The 22401-nt window shown below is 46.9% G+C and overlaps 1 protein-coding gene across 2 annotated transcripts in view; it reads left to right on the top strand.

Moving 5' to 3' along the window:
• Positions 1-22401, top strand: part of LOC147419320 (uncharacterized) — a 93913-nt gene that overhangs the window by 22446 nt on the left and 49066 nt on the right. For both annotated transcript variants that reach the window (XM_086505584.1, XM_086505585.1), the window contains exon 2: positions 161-228. In XM_086505584.1, coding sequence (XP_086361710.1) covers positions 161-228 — 68 coding nt within the window. The remainder of the gene's footprint in view (positions 1-160; positions 229-22401) is intronic.

Raw genomic sequence — 22401 nt, 5'->3', positions numbered from 1 at the left:
ACACGCACACACTTAGACATTCATGATTGAGTTTTTCTTAGATATTTGGATTCTTATGTGATTGTCAGGTTTTGTTTCTTTCTTTTTTCTACCTAATACTTGACTTTCGGATGCTGTATCTAGGTATATTGACAAATTTATGTTGTGTGCTGAATTTCAGCATGTAATCCAGAGGTTACGAGAGCTCTAAGAAAGACATTGGCAGAAGCAGAAGCATGTGCATCTAAGGTCTGTCGCCTTCTTTCTATCTTTCCCGACCTTTTCTCCTCTCTCATTATGGTATACTACTTGTTTAATGTTATTGGGAAATTAAATTGCAAACAATATCATCCACCATACTCATTAGGGAACGTCTTGCAACCAAAAGTTCTGGACACTTTTGTTCCAGTGGCTTCTTACCAAATTCATCTCTATTGTGTGTTGCCTCTTGAGTAGAATAGGTATTCCCTGAAGCAGAAAGCTTCAGCATACATGGGATGATGGCCTATGCACATGACAGTTATGCCTTGCTCACAAGGGAGTTGGCAATGAGGAATCAAATGGGAAGTCAAAGGGCAAGGAGCAAAAGAAAGACAAGAAGAAGACAAAGATGTTCATCAAGAGAAAACTAGGCCATAGCGAGCCACAGATTTCAACTGAGCAGAAGCTGCAATGGTACAAGCACGGCAAGCATTACGCATGTGGGGAACAAGGCTACATTTCTGACAAAGAGGAAAAACAAAGCAAAGACAGAAAAAGCTGGTGTCAAAACTTTTACGGATGCAGCACGTTTTTGAATCTACAGAGCTCTGTAGCGCGTGGGGCAAATGAAGAGATCAAAAGGCACTGTTTTCTTCGACAATGACGCCAAGGCCAACTTCATTTAACTAGAGATGGCGAAAAAGTTGAGAGTCATGCCTGGGCCACAAATGGATGCAACTCTAGTGGCACCAGGGCATGAGGTTGCAGTGACACCTTTGACTAGCAAACTCCGGTTGCATGTTCAAAGGTATATTTGACAAGATTTTCATACCGTGCCTTTGAAGAGCTTTGATGTTCTCTTGAGGATGCCCTGGCACTGCAAGAAGAAAGTCGTAGTGGACTCTCAGTTTAGGAAACGTCAGTGTAAGAATCTAGGCTTCTTGAATGTCAAATGGAACAGGCAGTCAAGATATCTGTGTCATATGCTGATGTCAACCACAAGGAAGCAAACAACTCTTGGAATTTCACCCAAGTCATCTGTGGCTGTCCATGAAACAATAGGGTCAATCATTGTAGGGGATTCCCTTTGAGAAGGATGTCTGGCTTTATGTGAGGGATGTATGGCACGATGCCTAGTTAGCAAATTCAACAAGGTGGGATCGGTGGTATATATGGAAGGGGTTGCCTCAACTCTTCAGCATGGCTATTGACACTAACGGCAACACATTTCTAAGGCCTAATACTTATAATTAGCTACCTTCAAAGGAATTACAAAGAAGGGAGCCAAAACGTCCATTTTGACTCTTTTTAAGGACCTCAAGGTCAGAAGAAAGCACTTGCTTTTATCCGGAAATTTGATGTTGCCTTCTCAAGGGGCAGCATTATCGAAGCTCCAAGGTAAGAAAAGCATCTTCCCCTACTCCATATGGTCCAAAGCCACCTTCTCCATAGGGACCGAATCTCCCTTGTGGCATCCAAAGCTGACTCTTGGCCGCCATATTGAGAAAACGAGTTTCTGGCCCAAAAGCCCAGGTAGGGTGGCATCTATTGTTGCTGCATCTGCTGCCTCAAAACCCTTCTTATTGCCAAATGCTTTGGTCGCCTTCACCTTGGCCTGTGCTTTCAATTGAGGTTGACCAGCCCCTTCCATATTATGATCATCGTGTTCATTGTTAGACTTACACCACTCTGTTGCTTCACATAGGTCTAGGGCATACTTGTATGGCTAGTATGTCGCCGAGCTGGCCACCTGTAGTCTAGGTTGTACCTGGTCCGGCCGCCTGAGTTTGGGGCCGGCCTCCCACTTTTGTCCGGGCGCCCTCATACATTTCCATTTATCATTTTCTTGTTGGGTCGTGGGGGATTTTTTCTAGGCTTTGCCCTACCTCCCCTTGGGCACCTATTTATAGGGCCAGGGGGGTACCCACTTCCACTATCTATCTGATACTGATTGTACTGAGGGTCTTCAGCTCATGGTAGTCATGGGGGGTTGATTGCCCCCTCTTCCTACATCTAGCGTTTGTGGTCTCTCTCTCTCTCTCTCTCTCTCTCTCTCTCTCTCTCTCTTCCGCACACGTGCACTCTCACATGGTATCAGTCGCCATGGCACATGGTATCAGCAGCTTTAGGCTCTCGATGATCCAAGGGCGCATCATCGCATCACGTTCTCCTCCCAAGATTAGCATAACCAGCGTTTTCATGCAAATTCTGCCAGCGTTTTGCAACTGGAGCCAGATCTGCCAGTGTTTTTACATCAGCCAGGCAAGCGCAAAAACGGGAGCCATTTTTTGTTGCGGAGGATCTCACCTCAACCTGCGTTTTTTGCAACAAAAATGAGATCTGCTGATTTCCCTGCTAGCTCTACCATTTCCGGACATCTTTGTCATGGAAAACCCCTCCAGATCCATTTGCAATTTTGACCTTCATCTGCGTTTTTGAGTTTTCAGCCCATTTTCTGCGGTTTTATTGGTCACTTTGTGTCATTGACACCTTCCACAAGTTGCTGGGTACCTAGGGTACCCATCAAGCCTTTGTTTTTTCAGCAAACAGAAGGTTTTTGGTGCCAAAAAGTGCAGCAAAAGCGGGCTGCAAATTGACCTGTGTTTTTGTAGCAGGAGGGCAGCGCTCAGCTTCTGAACCCTGGATCTCCCCACCACCTTCCCGGCTTTGCATTTGGTGCATTGCTGGCGAGTATCCTCTCCGTCTTCATCAGATTTCAGCCATACATACCTGCTGTTTTTTTCTCTGTTTTCAGCCCTCCGACGGCTGTGCACACAGAGATAAACCCTCCCTACACGCTCTGCACTGCTCCGAACCTTGCCGGGAGCGTACGAGCACGCTGAAAATCTCTGGACAGCAATGTTCTCATCACCTCGCAGTTGTGTTTTTGGGTGGACAGCAGCCACATGGTTTGTGTTTTCAACAGAGGATGAAGTTACCTCCTGCCAGGCCACCATCCGATGGTGGTCCATGCGGCCTCTCTGTGAATGTTCCAGTACACGGTATCTTCGACATCGGCTTGATCATCAACGGGCGTACGATCCTTGGGAGATCCATTCATTCCAGCCATCATTCGGCGGTTGCGCACTCTAGAGGGGGGGGGGGGGGGGGGGGGGGGGGTGACTTGTGGTTTGCTATGGACACACCTATGCACTCATCAGAGGAGTTCAAACGAGATATGGCCATGCTCATGGCATATGGGATTCCGACATTCCCAGAAAAGACACCACCATCTTGGGTGGACAAACACTTACAACTTGACCTCTGACACGTCAGGTCACTTGCTTACACATGAGCATCTACATGGACTTAGGGAGAGGATCTTGGATCTCTTCTTGGACATGTTTATTGCTTGGATCTACAGACTGGAGTGGGACGTCAATTCTTTAGACTCTCTTGGAGAGTTTACCCGCGAGATGTGGGAGATCAAGCATCCCGCGACTGCATCCGGAGTCACCCGGAGCTTGGCTTGGATGGTAGTGCAGTTGCTCTTCTACACTCCTGATCATTTGGATTGCTACCTTCAAAGTTGCTTACACTCTTCCTCGGTAACAAACTTATCCCCCGACCTGGGCAACAGGCCACTCCTAGCTCATTCACATTGAGTGCCACATCGAGATGCGATCTGGTGGCATTGTTGGCATGGAATCTGTTTTGGTTGACACCAGAGGATTAGAGGCAGGAGTTACAGGCAAGACGGCGCAGACAGATTGGTCTGGCCTTTCTTCTTCTCAGAGGATCTTCACAACGTAGACTGCTAAGTCTGGCTTTCCTTTGTCATACAGGATGATTACGGTGCAGACAGCTTCGTCTGACCACACCTCTTCTCAGAGACCCTTCACAGTGCAGACTGTTGAGTTTGGCTTTCCCCTCATCTAGGATTACCCTACCTACTGAAAGGACACCATCCGATGGTGGTCCGTGTGGTCTATCGATGATTGCTGCAGCTTGTAGTAGCTTCTAGTATCTACAGTGCAGATAGTTTAGTCTGGCTTCCCTTGATTCGGAGGACGTTTACGGCGCAGATTACTACATCTGGCCTTCTTGGAGTTTTACACAGCTTAGCCACCTGACCACACTGTGTTACAGGTTCATGCATTGACAGGCTTCCGGTCATTCTCATGACGGTTTAGGGCTTCTCCATTTTCTCCAGACGGTTTGACTACAGACACCACAGATCCTATTGGGCAAGACACTTGCAGGTCTATTGGCACTTCTTTTACGACAAGGAGTTGTTTTCACACTCAGTTCGGGACCTTTACGTAGTATCTTCACCCTGTATCGACAGAGTACAATAGTTTGCTACATTGCTCGTGACGGCATCTCACCATGGATATTTCTTGGCGGTTGGGACACCCCAGACTGCTGTTACACTCATGGAGTATTGCCACAAGGCGCGCACCACGTGCCAATAGAAAAGAACAGATTGAACAGACTTTTAACACTTCAATAACAACTGAACTGAAAGAGAGAGACGACACGCGACACGAAATGGTGGAATTCCACCCCAGAGAGTATTGGTCCCAAACCTTGGTGCCCCTTTCGGTATTTCTTTATATTGCATCAACACAGTACAAGCCGGTACTCCAGACTGTGCACCTTCTCCAGGAAGCATGCCAGAGAATGAGCCCTAGCCTCATATTTAAAGGCCCTTGGCCTGAAAAGCAGTTACAGTAAAAAGCCTTTAAAACTCAAAAGCTTCTGGTCCAAAAGCAAAGCCAAAAAGCTGCTAGGGCAATTTACGGAAATCTGTACAACCTGCCATGTCATCAGCCAGCGCAAAACGCAGAAATCCATACAGCTTGCCACGTCATCATGTTAGTGCAATTTTTGGAAATCTACCACGTCATCAGTTTTTGTGTGTGTGCGGAGGTCCTGCTTTATTTTAATCCTTTGTCACTTGGGGCCCCATCAAACGGGGTCCCTATAAGTTGGTAGGACTTCTTCTATTAATTGCTCTTCTTAGGGTTTAGGCCCTCGGCCGGCATTTGTAAGTTGGCTCCATTCTTTAGGCTTTGACACATCAGCAGTTTGTTATAAGTATTGTCCTTCTGTAGACATGGCAGGAGACATCTTCGACTTCTTGCGGTTTGTTCAACATCAGTGCTGAGAAGGGGTGTTAGACTTACACTACTCTGTTGCTTCATATAGGTCTAGGGCATACTTGTACGGCTAGTATGTCTTCGGGTTGGCCACCCATAGTCTAGGTTGTACCTGGTCGGACCGCCGGAGTTTGGGGCCGGCCGCCCACTTTTGTCCGGGGCGCCCTCATATATTTCCATATATTATTTCTTGTTGGGTTGTGGGCCCTACCTCGCCTTGGGCACCTATTTATAGGGGCAGGGGGGGTACACACTTCCACTATCTATCTGATATTGATAGTCATGGTAGTCATGGCCCTCTTCCTACATCTAGCATTTGTGGTCTCTGTGTGTGTGTGCAGCAAGACGTGTTGAGATGGAACAGGCTGGAGCAGACCTTGCCACGCAGGCAAACCTGCCACAAGCAGAGTTACCGGGGAACGCCCCCTAGCCCCCGTCCCGACGTTCCGGGGGGCAGTTCCCTTCCCGAACGTTCCGAGACGTCCTGGAACGTTTGACGTTCCGGGTGGCCAGTGCAAACCGGTTCTGGAACGTTCCGGAATGCCCCTGGAAAGGCGTTGACGGCTACAAACAAATTTGGCAAAAATTGAAAAAATTGAAGTAAATGTTTGGGCTTTGTTTTGAAGTGTGCAAGGCCTCAAGGACTCATAAAATGCACCCCCCTCCCCCTTTCTCTCCACAAGCTAATCCTCAAGGCTCAAGCTCTCTCCCTCTCACACTCTCAAGATCTCTCCCTCTCAAGACTCACTCTCTCAAGGCTCAAGCCTTCAAGCTCTCTTCCTCTCCCTCCCACTCTCTCAAATCTCTCCCTCTCCCTCTCTCTCTCTCTCTCTCTCTCTCGTCTCTCCCTCTCTCTCTCTCTCTCTCTCTCACATCATCATCTAGTCATAGCAAGGTTGAATGGTCTTCAAAACGAGTTTTTTGTGAGTATTAGAGTCAAAGCACTCTAATAATCCTTGTATTTAAACACAAGGAACTAAAAATGCACTATTTGGGTGTTTTTTATACCTCCCGTTCCGTGCCGTTCCCGTTCCGGACCCCTAGCCGTTCCCCCGTTCCGCAGGGATCCCATCGCCGTTCTCGTTCCGCGTTTCGGGTAACTATGGCCACAAGGTTACTGAATCGCGCAGGAGCAGATTCACGTCCAACCACGTGCAGGCAGAAGGCTCGTGCATGTGCAGAAACTCACAGGTAGGTAGAGGGCTCGCGCCACAGAGGGCTCACGCCACACTCACTCTCTCTGTGTGCGAACTCCTGCTGATGGTGTAGCGAGCTGCCCTCCAGCAGGTCACGAGCAGCAGATCCGATCGTGCTGCTACAGGGGGTACAGGGCAGAGAGCAGAAACCCTAGGCAGGCCCGCATAGGAAAGACAAAACTACAGGAACAACTGGTACAGAAGGTCGTCACTGGGGGTTGCAGCAGGTGGAGCTCGTACATGCAGGGGGAGCAGGTCTGTTTCAAGCGGATTTGAAGCCAGGGTGTCCTCTTGCTCTCCTCTTCCCCGCTATTCATTTCCTCGCGAGTAGCGCCTAATGGTGTGAGGTCTCGCACGCGCACATGGACATACCTTTTGTTTCAGCCATCGCCAATCTTTGATGAGTGTTTGCTGCAAACGTTCCTCAAAGAGCCTCTGATATAACAACGTGTGTACTGTTTGGTGCCAAATAGAATCGCGAGCTTAAGCTTGGAAGTGAAACAAACAAGCAAGAAAGATGGTGGCGCTCTTCATGGTCACAAGCAAGAGGATGGCAGCCATTGAAAGAGAGTTGAAAGAATGCAAAGTTCACATGGATGAGTGGAAGAAAGAGAAGAGCTCACTTCTTGAATGGAAAAAGAGGGAGGAAGAGGCGAGGGAACTAGAGCGCAAAGAGTTCCCGGCTGAAATTCAAGCTCTAAAAGGTAACATCTCAGCCCTTCGGAAGGAACTTGCCGAAACTAAAGAGAGAGGACGCCTTGAAGATGGAGAAATTCAGCCATCAATGATAGATGAGCTGAATATTATACGAGCGCAAGTCAAAGAGATAAAGGAGGAAGGAGAAAAGAAGACCTCATGGGTGGAGGTTCTCTCCAAAACACAAAAGAAGGTGGAAGAGGCTGAAAAGTGGATTGAAGTTGTCAAGAAGGGGAAGGGCAAGGACATTCCGGCTACACCCGACATCATCAACAAGACACTTGTAGAGGAACAATGAAGAAGGGTACGCGCTCTACACGTGAGAGTGACCTGCCTAAAAGATTCAAATAAGGTGGACCAAGAGGTGAAGAGCCTCAGGTCAATGACGGGGGTGGAGAAGCCCTCTCACACACAAGCTTGGAGAGTGGGCAAGAAGAATGAAGGTAATGGGGAGAGTTCAAAAGAACGGGCTCTCATTTTGCGCTTTCCCTCCATGGAAGAAAAGAAAGACTTTTTAAAGAAGAGGCCAACCCTCAAGAAAACAAGTATCTTTTTAGGAGATGACTTTACCCTCTCACAGCTTGCATATATGAGAGAGGACATGTCGGAGATTATAGCAGCAAGGGAGAAGGGAAAGTTAGCCTTTTACAGAGACGCGCGAGTAGTGATTACTGAGCGCTGCTCGACATGATGGTGCGAGACCTATGGGACCACTCTTAGGATGGCGATTTGGAACTGTAATGGTTCGTATAGACTTGATGTGGGGTCCTTTGAGGACAGCTTCAAAGACAGAGAGATTGTTTTCTACTCAGAGACTCATCAGGCTCCAGGACAGTTGATGCTGCATGTATTAGGATGCAGATGGGAGATAGCTTGCCGGACATGCACCAGATCTAAGCTTGGGACTAGAGGATCAGGAGGTGTAGCAATTCTTTTCAGAGAGGAGCTCAAGCCACTACTGCACATAGTTTGGAGAGATGATGAGGCCAGATACATGTGGGTGAGGTCAAGGGTAGAGACTCGACGTTTCTTGTACATCGCCATGTGCTATTTTCCTCCCAGCACTTCAACATATGCTTCACCTAGAGGACAATCTCCTTCCTCTGTACTTGATGATGATATTTGGGAGTCCTCTAGGGATGGAGACATCATACTATTGGGGGATTTCAATGCCCGTACAGGTAGTTCACAAACAGTTTTCTATGACACCTCAGAGGAGATGCTCAAAGAGCTAGAGCCAGAGAAGATGGGGCTTGAGAGATGCTCACACGACAGAGAGCATACAGAGTATGGGAGATACCTCAGGGAGATGACGACTACTCACAGTTTAGCCATACTGAATGGCTTACCGACCTTCCCATCATCTACAGGTTTTACTTGTTTTCCACACAGACATGCAGCCGGTATTGTAGACTATGTTCAGACACATCGGAGCTTTATCTCTCACATTCAGGATTTTACAATGGGGCCCAGGCCTGTTGGGATAGCAGTAGATCATGCACTTTTGACATTATCAGTCTCCTTCGAGTACAATACATCTCAGGCCTCATGGGGTGGTAGACATCCACGCTATACTTTTACACCAGAGACTGATTCAATCTATGTAGAGGAGATACGTAGACTTTTATGCACATCAGAGCCAGTACACACAGTGGAGGAGATCACATCTATGCTGACAGTGACATTACATGGGGCAGCGACAGTGGCATACTTACACACTCAGCCTGGTCAGAGACGTCGTTCTGGGCACATGCCTCAAAACAGTTGGTATGATGAGGAGTGTCGACAGAGGAGAGCTAAGATCCAGCTGGAGCTTGCATTGGGAGTGATCACCTATAGACAGTCTCGTATTGCTACACGACGACTAGTACGACGGAAGAAGCGAGCTTTCTTGGTCCAGATGGAGCAGGATTTATATCAGCTCTTCCTTAGTAGAGATTCAGGAGAGGCTTGGCGTCTATTCCATGAGCAGTCTCCCCCACCAGTGATTACAGCTTTCTTGGTCCAGATGGAGCAAGATTTATATCAGCTCTTCCTTAGTAGAGATTTAGGAGAGGCTTGGCGTCTATTCCATGAGCAATCTCCCCCACCAGTGATTACTTCTATGGAGATATGGGGGTAGTATGCAGCATCATTATACACTGTACCTGGACAGCCACCACTACCAGATCCACCACAGCCATGTCCGGCTACGAGCACCTTCTTTACCACTGAGATGGTAAAGGAGGCCATTGACAGGATGAAGAGCAGACGGACACAGGATCATGAGGGTTTGGTAGCAGAGCACATTATACATGCTGGGGACTTGTTGGCAGAGATTCTTGCACGGTTGTTCAACCATGTCATGTGTGAGGGCTTTCCTGAGTCTTGGAGATTGTCTACTATTGTACCTATCTTCAAGACAGGAGACCCCACAGTGCCGGGGAATTACCGTACTATCATGGTAGGATTGGCACGGTTGTATGCATCCATCCTTGAGCATAGGCTGAGCAGTTGGGTAGAGACTATGGGCATACGGGCACCTGGACAAGCTGGTTTCAGGAGGGGTTTCTCCACACTGGGTCATGTCTTTACACTCAGAGCTATCAGTGAGGAGGGTCGAGCACATGGTAGACGGATATATTGCAGCTTTGTGGACTTCCGCAAAGCTTTTGACACAGTACCGAGGCCCAGATTGATGCGCCGACTTATGGAGTTGGGGGTACCCACAGAGCTGATATGGGGGATTATGGCATTGTACAGTTCAGTGATGGGTCATGTACGCACACCAGAGGGGATATGTGACATAGTTCACTCCACTATCGGAGTGAAATAGGGATGCCCCATTGTCCTCTACTTTATTTGGTATGTATGTTGATGAGGTCTCTGATTATATTGACAGAGGAGGAGATAGAGGTGCTGAGCTTGCAGGGACATGGATCCCTCTTTTATTGTATGCTGACGATATCGTGTTGATATCAGACTCACCAGACGGTATGCAGAGACATTTGGACGCATTGCATAGTTTTGCAGGGGATAGTGGATTGTGTGTCAACCTTGGTAAAACCAAGGTCATGGTATTTAATACCACGGCAAAGTGGGTCAGGAGATCAGCACCTACATTCACATATGGTCAGGATAGTATGGAGTACACTGATGCATAACATATCTTGGGGTGGTCTTTAGTGGACCGAGGTTCACACTGAAAGTGGCAGCAGACACTAGATTGACTCGTGCCTATGCAACCCTAGGCGCTTTAGAGAGGATTTGTTCGCAGGTTCAGTATCAGGAACCTCGAACAAAACTCTGGCTCTTCGACACTTTGGTTGCTTCAGTTATGCACTACGGGGTTCATGTTTGGGGACCATCTGTTGGCAGTGTTGGATGGAGTAATATGGAGAGGCCCTTGGTATGTATGATGTCTAGGCTGATTAGAGCCAAGGCCTCAGTTCCACATGACATCATACGAGCGGAGCTGGCTGCCCCACCAATGGAGATTGAGGCACTTACTAGATCAATATCATTTGTACACAGCTTACCACCAGGGACAGATATGCTAGGCTTGCTCTTGAGTCATCTAGACAGCTGGCATTACAGGGAGATACATCATGTTGGTATGCACAGATGAGCTCATGGTTTTAAGAGGCATGGACAGGCTGCCCCCTTTCCAGTATTCTCTTGATGCACCATCTTTGGCTCTTACACGGATGGAGATTACTAGACTCATTCGGCAGGATCTTATCGAGCTTGATACTAGGAGGACATGGATAGAGCCATCACGGGAGTTGGGTACGAAGAGGGCTTTCTATAGAGAGCATCTTCTCCAACTCATGACAGACGGATTTGTCACACGCCCAGCTACATGGACACACATCTATCTCATGGGTTACGATGTGCCATAGGCCAGATACGCACACCTTCACACCAGCTTGGGATTGAGATAGGTAGTTTCAGAGGCATACCAGCAGACAGTAGGATATGTCAGTTATGCCATGCAGAGCCAGAGACAGAGTTTCACTACATATGTCACTGCACAGTCTACTATGAGATACGGGGACGCTTTCACTGTTTATTCAGAGATGGTTTTGACCCATTAGATAGAGTCATGAGATATCAGGATCAGAGATGTCTCGGATTATTTCTACTTGAGAAACAGAGACATAGGGACTCTCTATTGAGAGGGCATAGACAGAGATAATCCCAGAGACGCATCTCAGATTTCTTCAGTTGGAGTACCACAGAGGCAGAGGGGCCACCACCACCACAGAGCTCGGTCCCCACCCATACACACACTAGTGGTACTCTCATTGACCGAGCTATAGAGTTGGGGAGATCGAGACGACGACGATTGAGGAGGGGAGCCACGCAACACCGATGGAGATTGCGGCAGAGGATCCACAAGATTCTAGCACGATACCCAGAGTGTCGATCGGGATAGGCTTCATGCTACTGCTATATTGTATCATGGTGACACTTATCCCCACTTTGTACCTTTATTGCATTATACCATTGCTCAGCTTACCAGCCACCCATAGGAGTCGGTAGCGAGTTCGGTGCCCCACCCATGGTAGTGGAGGCGCTATTTCAGATAGTGGGATACCTCCACAGGCTGCGAGACATGAGGGCAGATAGACTACCTCGCCTTGCTCTTGAGGCCTCCCGCGGGCTAGCAGACTCTGGGGATGAGAGATCATGGTACGCGAGTGTGACTAGATGGCTTCAGACATACGGCTACTCTATGGACAGATTGCCTCCCTCACAGTATGATCTAGATGCACCACGCCATGCCCTCTCACACACTGAGAGGAACACAGTTGTCAGATATGAGCTCATACAGAGGCATGCAGAGCAGACTTGGCTCACACCTTCGCGGCCATTAGCCACGAAGATGGCATATTACAGAGATCATTTCCTTATGCTCACAGAGGACAGGTTCATACAGAGGCCCCACTACATGGATATATATCTACCACATGGCATGAGGATAGCCATCGGACAGCTCAGAGTATCATCCCACCAGCTTGAGATTGAGAGCGGCAGAGCAGCACGGGTCCCACGCGAGGCCAAGATATGAAGATTATGCAGGCAGGAGGTAGAGTGTGAGAGCCACTTCTTATGCATATGCCCTCACTATGCGGAGATCAGATCACGGTACCCCACTCTATTTGACAGGCCTGAGGTCTCATTACAGACAGTGATGTCATTAGATCAGAGACTACTTGGGAGACTCTTGGTGGAGATGCACCGGCATAGAGAGAGCCCTCCAGACGGGGGAAGGTGGAGGATCGGATAGGCAGACACACCTTACAGACTACTTTCAGGCTAGAGTACCCATGCAGCCATAGCCACCCACACATCAAGGGATGACTTTGATACGAGCTGAGGAGGCTAGAGCTAGGCGGAGACCACGACTACCAAGATATCGCTCTAGGGCCTCTCAGAGACACAGACGAGACGTCCAGGCCATCAGGGATCGACATACATCATATATTCAGAGGAGGGCAGAGCAGACACTAGACATGGCGGGCATAGCCAGAGTCCTCACATCAAGCTCATGGATGTACCAGATACTACACCCTGCCATCACTACTGGATGGAGCTGATGTACCACACCACCCCCCTCCCTCCTCCCCTCACTCTCACTACACATATACATGCCTCTTTATGTACACCGGATGTTTTGTTATTACCCGGTCACCCCCACATCTGCACACTGGATGCTTTGTTATTACCCGGTCACTTACCACACTACACTTTGTACACCGGATCCCATTATTACCCGGTCATTCTGCACATACCAGATATCCAGAGGATATTCACATTTTTGTACATGGATCTGTCTCATAGGCCAGTTTTCTTTGGCCTTTTGAAGACATAAATAAAATATTTCTTTCTCTCTCTCTCTCTCTCTCTCTCTCTCTCTCTTCCGCACACGCGCACTCTCACATTCATTAGAGCCTTGAGTTGCCGAGGTAGAATAGATCTCTAACGTGGACTAGGCCTCGCTAGATGCCCATCTGACGACAAATGAACCATTGATTCAGCAGCCCACATGTCGGGGTTTAAGTGGTTTGGGAGAGGAGCTGAGAAATCACGGGGTCTCTGATTGTGGGAATAGAGAGAGAGAGAGAGAGAGAGAGAGAGAGAGAGAGAGAGAGAGAGAGAGAGAGAGAGAGAGAGAGAGAGAGAGAGAGAGAGAAGATGCACGACACAAGAAATACTACACAATTTGCACACCGGAACCCAGAATTGTATTACTAATTGAAATTTGAGACGGGGTACAAGAAATAACTGAAAATGGAGCATTGTCCTAGGAGTGGAAAAGAGAGAGATGCTGCCTTTGTTGAGAGAGCGCACAAGAGAAGGCGTTTGAAGGTCCTCTTCTCGTATCTTGCTCTTTTGCTTGTTCTAGGCACTTGCTCCTTTTATTCTTCTTCCTGTACTCCCAAAGCTTCTTTATGATCACACACTCCCAAAGAGAGAGAGAGAGAGAGAGAGAGAGAGAGAGAGAGAGAGAGAGAGAGAGAGAGAGAGAGAGAGAGAGTGTCACGTGACACATCCAACCCTATGTGTCCGTGGACAAGCTACAACACGACAAGGGTTCAGTCAGTCCAGTCAGTCTAGATTTAGAAGTGATCTGGTACTTTTGTGAGTCTATTCGTAGACCGTGCATGTCCAGACACTTAGTGTAGATGCATATCCTCTGGTTGCACACAACATGATCATAAGCATTCCCATCAGAATCCATCAGAACCCTTCAGGGGAATTTTCGAGTGCATTTAGCCTATTTTACCTATTTTTGACATTTTTCACTTATTATTTTTAAGTGACTTTTGTTGGAAAGTAGGTAGGGCAAATTGAGTGAGTTTGTATATAAGCAAACCTAGACTAGCACTATTTGGCAGAAGAGGCAACAGGAGCCAAGCTCAGCAGGCAACTTCTGAATAGGACCCTTGGTGGATTTCCTCCAAGCAAGAAGACCATCGCCATCAGACCCCTTCCACTAGCATTTTTGGAAACTGCACCAGCCTGGCGTTTTGCATCAACACACCATCGCCAGCAAGTCACTGTGCATAGCGTTTTTGCACCAGCATCATCGCCAGCAGACAAGCTAGCGTTTTTGAAAACCAGCAGCCTAGCGTTTTTGGTTTTCCCTAGCGTTTGCAGATTCCAGCCTTTACAGCGTTTCAGCCCGGCGATTTTCAGCATTAGAAGACCATCAAGATCAGCCCAAAGAAGTAGTAGATTCAGCCCGGAAAGACCATCATTTTTCAGCCTAAAGAGACCTCAGTTTTCAGCCCTAAACCTGCAGATTTTCAGCGTCCAAGAACCACCGAAAACAGCCCCCAAATCAGCGTTTTTGGACTAGTCGCAGATTTCAGCCCATAGCGTTTTTGGACAGTAGTAGAAAGACTGCAGATTTCAGCGCTTAGGTCGGTCTCGTCGTCACCGTCGTCATTGCCGACATAGCCTAGACTTGCATCAATCTCATGCATTCAGCTTGTACCAGATTGTGAATTCATAAGTAGACCACTCTCGCCAACGAGAGTGTGGCCTTCGAAGAAGGGTTTTACAACTGTTTCTGGTGTCGTATCTCTCTTCTCTCTCTATCTCTCAGTCTCATACACTTGCCCGCATAGTGTCCATTCACTTTGTTTGTGATGATAGCACTCTCTCATTAAGATCGGAAGGCTCTACCTTCCATAAGAACAAAAGGAACCTTGAGCACAATTCAGAGCACTCATCTTGAGCAAAGCGCAAACATTCATTCCGCTGCACCTAACATTGGTATCAGAGCTTTGGCAGTGTTCTGTATCACTCAAGGAAAGAACCACAAGAATCACAAGAATTTTTTTTTGCTTGGTAAGGTCGCACGAACCCAAGTTCACTTGGGCGTGTCGATTCCTAATCGTGTTTTTGAAGAGTGACAGGAATCCCAAGAAAGAAGGGCTTGTCCAGCCTCCCCTTGTGTCTCTTTTCACTCATTAAGAGCGGACCGTGCACTTAGCGGCCGGCTAATCGACGTGAGGTGGGAAAAAGCAACCTTGGTGTGAGCGCAAGGCCGCCAAGGGAAAGAGTAGAACTCGGGTGAAGAGAAGATCCTTCTTTAACAGAGATTGCAAGCGAAAGAAGAACTCAAGAACCTCAAGACCTCAAGAACCCAAGAACCCAAGACCCTCAAGAATCCAAGTTCCCCGTGAACTTAAGAACCCAAGACCACAAGAACCCACAAGAACTGTGGTCATCACTCGAAGTGGAATGGATACTTCGCTTAGAGGTGATGAGCATGAGAGAGGCGAAGAAGAATTTTCCCCACCAGGAGGTTTTTCCGACCCTCCCCCTTTCCCATCTACGTCAAGGATTGCACTAACTCCTATGGAGGCTTTAGACGATATGTTTATGGAAATGAAGTTAGAACGCGAAGCAAGAAATGCAGAAAGAATAGCAGAAATGAATCTCAGACACGCAGAAGACAAAGCAGAAAGAAAGGCAAGACAAGAACAACGCGAGCGTCACATGCAAGAGTTCTTGCGACTCTTTTCTCAAGTGCCGGCACAGATGTAATAGATTCAAGAGACGGAGACTCTCTCAGTCTCTTCTTCTCCAAAGCATGACACACAGGATTTGCATGATGATGATAAGTATGATGAATTGCATGATAATGATGAGCATGATGATTTGGATGAGAAGGACATGCATGATGATTTGCATGATGATCAAGATGTGATTTCTCACAAGCATGATGATTTGCATGAAGATGATGTGATTGTTTACAAGGATGATGTGTTAGTTGATGCTTTTTCTAGCGAAGCTAACCTCGTTGCAGATTCGATCAATCACGAAGGATCGATCTTGGATCTCGAGCTTAGGTCCAAAGAACCCCCTCAGGAAGAAGTGATCTTGGCTCTCGAGCCTAGGTCCAAAGAACCCTCACAGGAAGTATTATGTGTTCGCATGATTGATACGCACGCATTGTTCGAGTGTTTTATTCGTGATTGTTTCCTGTATTTTAGTCAGCATCTTTATGTGATTCCTTTTTCTAGGCATGACATATTGTATGTTGAGCACGTTTCACTCATGGATGAGCACGGATGTATCAGATTTTTCATGAAAAGCTGAAAAGTATGCATGCAAGGAACTCACATGTCATGTCTCTTCCTTGGCATGACAGAGTACCCGAAAGAGCACATGAAAGTATGAGTACCAAGCATGGGCATTTCCGTTGTGAATTGCCACAGTTGATTGCTCTAGATCATAAGAGAAAGATTCCATCTCATTGTTTGCGTGTATGTGGTGAATGGTTTAAGTCTCCGTCTATTTGTTCATCTACATTGCATGCAGTCTTTTAGGACGACATGATTTTTTCCATTCACTTTACATGGAATAGGTATGTTCATGGTTTTGTGTTGGAAATGGTTTCAGGAATTTTTAGCCATGGAGATTCTTGAAGAAGAAAGAAATATGACTCTCAACGAAGTTGAAGCATCGAAGGAGCCACAAAAGACTTTGTGTCGCTTTCGGCGCGGCCCAAAGAAGCAAGTGTTGCGGACCTTTATGAAGTTCAAGTACCGCACGACCCACACATCAGAGTGGGCCAGCGAAGAGTCCCTTCTAGGATTTCGGATGCTATTAGCGATCTCCCTCGACGCCATACAGTTCGGTACCAGTACCTCACTTTGAAAAGGAGGGGATGTCACGTGACACATCCAACCCTACGTGTCCGTGGACAAGCTACAGCACGACAAGGGTTTAGTCAGTCCAGTCAGTCTAGATTTAGAAGTGATCTAGCACTTTTGTGAGTCTATTCGTAGACCGTGCATGTACAGACACTTAGTGTAGATGCATATCCTATGGTTGCACACAGCATGATCATAAGCATTCCCATCAGAATGCATCAGAACCCTTCAGGGAAATTTTCCAGTGCATTTAGCCTATTTTACCTATTTTTGACATTTTTCACTTATTATTTTTAAGTGACTTTTGTTGGAAAGTAGGTAGGGCAAATTGAGTGAGTTTGTATATAAGCAAACTTAGACTAGCACTATTTGGCAGAAGAGGCAACAAGAGCCAAGCTCAGCAGGCAAGTTCTGAATAGGACCCTTGGTGGATTTCCTCCAAGCAAGAAGACCATCGCCATCAGACCCCTTTCCACTAGCGTTTTTGGAAACTGCACCAGCCTGGCGTTTTGCATCAACACACCATCGCCAGCAAGTCACTCTGCATAGCGTTTTTGCAACAGCATCATCGCCAGCAGACAAGCTAGCGTTTTTAAAAACCAGCAGCCTAGCGTTTTTGGTTTTCCCCAGGGTTTGCAGATTCCAGCCTTTATAGCCCTTCAGCCCGACGATTTTCAGCATTAGAAGACCATCAATTTTCAGCCTAAAGAGACTTTTCAGCCTAAAGAGACCTCAGTTTTTAGCCCTAAACCTGCAGATTTTCAGCGTCAAAGAACCACCGAAAACAGCCCCCAAATCAGCGTTTTTGGACTAGTCGCAGATTTCAGCCCATAGCATTTTTGGACAACAGTAGAAAGATTGTAGATTTCAGCCCTTAGGTCGGTCTCGTCGTCACCGTCGTCATCGCCGACATAGCCTAGACTTGCATCAGTCTCATGCATTCAATTTGTACGAGATTGTGAAATCATAAGTAGACCACTCTGGCCGACGAGAGTCAACGTAACCGCGAAACGTTTCAAGGCCGAAACGCGGCGTTTCACCATGAAACGTTTCAGTCCAAAATGAGAGCACAGTGAAACGTGAGACCGAAACGTGCGTTTAGCGACTTTAAAACTAAAACTATGGTAACTTGTTGTTAGTGAAACGGCTTGTGTTTCACTTGGTGAGCGAAACGTTTCAAGGCCCGAAACGTTTCACCTGTCGTGACCCGTCGAAACGCGTTTCATGGTGACGTTGATGAGAGTGGGGCCTTCGGAGGAGGGTTTTACAACAGTTTCTGGTGTCGTATCTCTCTTCTTTCTCTATCTCTCAGTCTCATACACTTGCCCGCACAGTGTCCATTCACTTTGTTTGTGATCATAGCACTCTCATTAAGAACGGAAGACTCTACCTTCCGTAAGAACAAAAGGAACCTTGAGCACAATTCGGAGCACTCATCTTGAGCAAAGCGCAAACATTCATTCCGGTGCAAGAGAGAGAGAGAGAGAGAGAGAGAGAGAGAGAGAGAGAGAGAGAGAGAGAGAGAGAGAGAGAGAGAGATATTTTAACATCTATATGAGGCCGAAGTCTGCCTATGAGACAAATCAAGTATACATGTGTGTATGTCCTCCATCTATCGGGAAAGAGAAAACAATCCAAACTTGTATTTATTAATAGGAAAAAAACGTATGATGGGATCTATGGCGGGGGGGGGGGGGGGGGGGGGATGGAACTCTAGTACTAGGGAGATGCACATGTCTATATGCTCAGGGTAGTACAAGCATACAGATGCATCAAGCTAGCTAGCTCCATCCTATGCTAATAGGGGGGTGTAAAAAAAAATAAAAAAAATAAAAAAAATAAATAAATAAATAAATAAATAAATAAATAAATATATATATATATATATATATATATAGAGAGAGAGAGAGAGAGAGAGAGAGAGAGAGAGAGAGAGAGAGAGAGAGAGAGAGAGAGAGTTTTAAACGTCTATGTGAGGCGGAATTCGGCCTATGAGACAAATCAAATATACATGTGTATGTCCTCCATCTATCGGAAAAGACAAAACAATCCAAAGTGGTACAAAATAAGGATAAAGATAAAAACCTTGGGTTGTGATGGGATCTATGGGGGGGGGGGAATGGAGCTCTAGTACTAGGAATATGTGCATGTCTATATGCTGAGGGTATGGGAGGGGTCGTGAGTAAGGGCTGGGTGAGCCATCCTCTGGGCTCATCTCTCCTCAGCAGCTCGACATGCTTGGGTTTGGATCTCCTCTGGACAGGGGTGGCCGTGAACTCTTGACAACATCAAACATTGTAGAATTGCCTGCCTGTCTTGCAAAGAGGAACCCTCTTCCATAATGCCTTTCCCTTTGTCGACCATAGTGTAATCCCACGTTCTTGTACTCTGTGTCTTTATCAAAAACCAACCGAGGCTCACTTCTTGAGGAGATGTGATTTTGTCCCAGCGACAGAACCATGAAACCGGCCCGTAGGGCGGTAGACTTTGGCTTTTACTCGAAACTTTACTCTAGACCCTAGGGCACAAAGAAACTTCACAATTAAACCTGTGAATAAAATTAACACTTCAAATGAACACGGCTTGGAAGCTAGAGCGCTCCAAGCGGATGCCGACAACCTATTGGCCCCAAAGACTGGCTTTCTTTTTTCTTATCAAAAAGGGAATAAAACCTGCGATTTCTTAGGAGCTGTCCCGCATATTTGGGCTGAAAAAGACCAGTTCTGGCCCGATTTCGGTAGCATAACCGTACTAGAAAACTTCACAGACAAAATCCCCATGCATTGGACGACTTTCCCGGCACATACGGGCACTTTCCCAAACCTGGCGAGAATCTGCAGCACGCTGAATTCTTTGTTTTCTGCCTTGGAAATGCAGAGATAGTACGTACAGCGATCCCCTCGCTTCCCCAAACCTCCTGGGGGTATTAGGGATCGATTAGGGCCAAAACCCTATACCTGCAAGAATACACAGCAGGCTGTAATTCACTGTTTTGGGCTCCATTTTGCGTGCCGGTCGCATGCGTAGCAAGCCCTCGAGCTCCCACACTTGTAGGGCTACTTGCCCTTCGAATCGGACGAGATTCCTCACGTGAAATCTCTCCGAATTCACCTGTACCTGCACGGGATTAGCAACTAGCTAATCCAAGACGTGTGCAAGAGGCTCTTGCCTCGGCAATGGCGCATGAACCCACACAACTGTACAATAGATGAAAAGTCCTCGAGCGGGGCATCAGGTTTCTGTATTCAAAGGGGGGGAGGGATGCACGAGAGCGGAATCATCACGCTACATAAGACAAGGGAGAAGGCAAGCTTTCCATTAAGGTGTGAAACCTGCACCCACTACTCACCCACACTCTGTAGTCACTTATGGGCAAAAATCAGCCCCCTCTCTCATTTTGGGTGCCCCCTCTTCTTGCAGACTTGGGCAAGTGCATCTGTAGTCGCCATGTGTCCCTTATGCCTCTTTTGAGTTAATTTCCTAGTACCCACCAACTTATAAGTGTAGCGAGGGGCCTAAATGACTTTGAACTGAGCCTAGCCACCCTTTTATTGCTCGGATTCCAGTGCCGATTGGCCCGACCATCTCATGGCGACCTACCCTTCCGGACTGCGGGTGAAACTCTACCGTTGGTCGTTTCACACTGGCCACACAATGTCTGGCCATTTGTGACTTCAAAAAGAGGGTCCCAAAAATTAAATAGAAATCATCGGAAAGAAACCAAAAACTAAGGTTAGCAGTTACCACGTCCTCGTGACAGTAATTAGCAGTTGCCACGTCCTCGAAATTCCGGGAACCTAACTCATGGTCAATGCACTATGGTTTCCATGTTTCTTGGTTGAAATTGTTTTAGGGAGATTTTCCAAAGGAGATTTCTGAAGAGGACGAACCCGAGATCATAGGCGAACTTGAAGTCATGAAGCCGGAGGAGATTTTATTGAATTGCTCTCAGCACGGCTCAAAGAAACAAGCACAACATTGCTATTTGAAGTTCAAGGATCGTAGAACCCATGAGGTAGTGTGTGTCGATGATTTCTTTACAGATTACCTAGAGTTGTTGGCGGACCACAAAGAAGCCATGTAGCTTGGTACTAGTACGTCACCTTCAAAAGGGGGGATGTCACGTGCACATCTAACCCTATGTGCATGTTTAGGACAGACTAGGTAGTGTTTCGGCACCTCTGTGAGCCTGTATACAGGATGTGCATGTCCAAGCACTTTATCGTAGTTGCATACCCTATGATTGCACATGATCATCGTCATTTTTTGCTATGTATAGGCATTGGAGAGCGCTTGCATTTCATACCTTACTCTCCGGCGGAGGTAGTTAATAGCATGTGAGGCACCTCTTATTAGTAGGGTCATTTACTTATTAATAAGTGACATTTTAGCAGCATTTTAAGAAGTCGTGGGGTTTCACTTGGCATTTTTCTCGACCCACCATTTTTCCAGTATATAAGTGACCCTAGGGGTTACCCCTTGAGCATCAAAGATCGGTACAAGCACCTCATGGGCATAGAGTGCCCTAGTACCCCTCAGGCACCCTAGCGTTTCCAGATCTCTCAAGCACCCCTGGCGTTTTTGCATCACAGATTCAGATCAGCGTTTTTTACCATCAGTCACTAGTGTTTTGCATCAACATCATTAGCGCTAGCGGATCCACACCGCAGGAGAGGGATCAGCCTAGCGTTTGCAGATTTCAGTCCTATGAATCATTGATTTCAGATTTCAGCCATAGCCTCGTCGTCGATTGTAGATCCAAGCCAGATTAGCCCTAGCGTTTTCAGTTTCCGAGTCTTAACCTTGCAGATTCAAGCATCCACTGTAAGATTCAGCAAATAACTCTCTAGCATAGAGAGGGGGGGCTTCACTCATAGTATCTCTCTCTCTTTTCTCTCTTTGTCTATTGCACAATCTCTCATGAAATAAAAGGAACGTGTGTAAGTACTGAGCACTCTTGAGTCATCACCTTCAATCATTTCCGTTGCACATTACATTGTTTTGGGATGCGGGCTTTGTCGTGCCTCCTCTAAGACCGACCTCTCCAGCTAAGTCAATGATGTGTCAAAAGCTATATGATAAAACATGTGAAGACCATGTGTGTGGAAACACTACTCAATACTTTATGTGACTCTTTACACCTAGGATAGGTGACCGACCAAATGATATAATCCCTGATGGCATAGCCCATGGCCACATCGAGCAACAAAGATCAATCATGAAGAACGACAATCAATAACAATATCAACACTCTTTGTATTAATGGGAGGCAATTGTGTATACCTCTATCCCTTTTGTGTGTTTTGGGGAGAGGACAATCTGTGTGAGCGCTACAACAACAAAACCCACGTAGGGGAGGATTGTTGGGATGCGGGCTTTGTTGCATCTCTTGTGAGAACAACCACTATAGCTAAGTCAACGATGTATCAAAATCCATGTCATAAAACATGTGAAGAGCATGCGTGTGGAAACACTAGTCAATAGGACATGTAACCTATCAGATGATAGCCCATGGCATAAGCACCAAATGTGCCTATATATCCAACCTTGTATTTACCCAATTTATGCTAT

Source organism: Adiantum capillus-veneris, chromosome 29 (genome assembly GCF_014529385.1).
Source record: "Adiantum capillus-veneris isolate H3 chromosome 29, ASM1452938v2, whole genome shotgun sequence".
NCBI classification, from domain to species: domain Eukaryota; kingdom Viridiplantae; phylum Streptophyta; class Polypodiopsida; order Polypodiales; family Pteridaceae; genus Adiantum; species Adiantum capillus-veneris.
The sequence above is the reverse complement of the archived record's forward strand: the minus strand, read 5'-3'. Positions and strand labels throughout refer to the sequence as shown.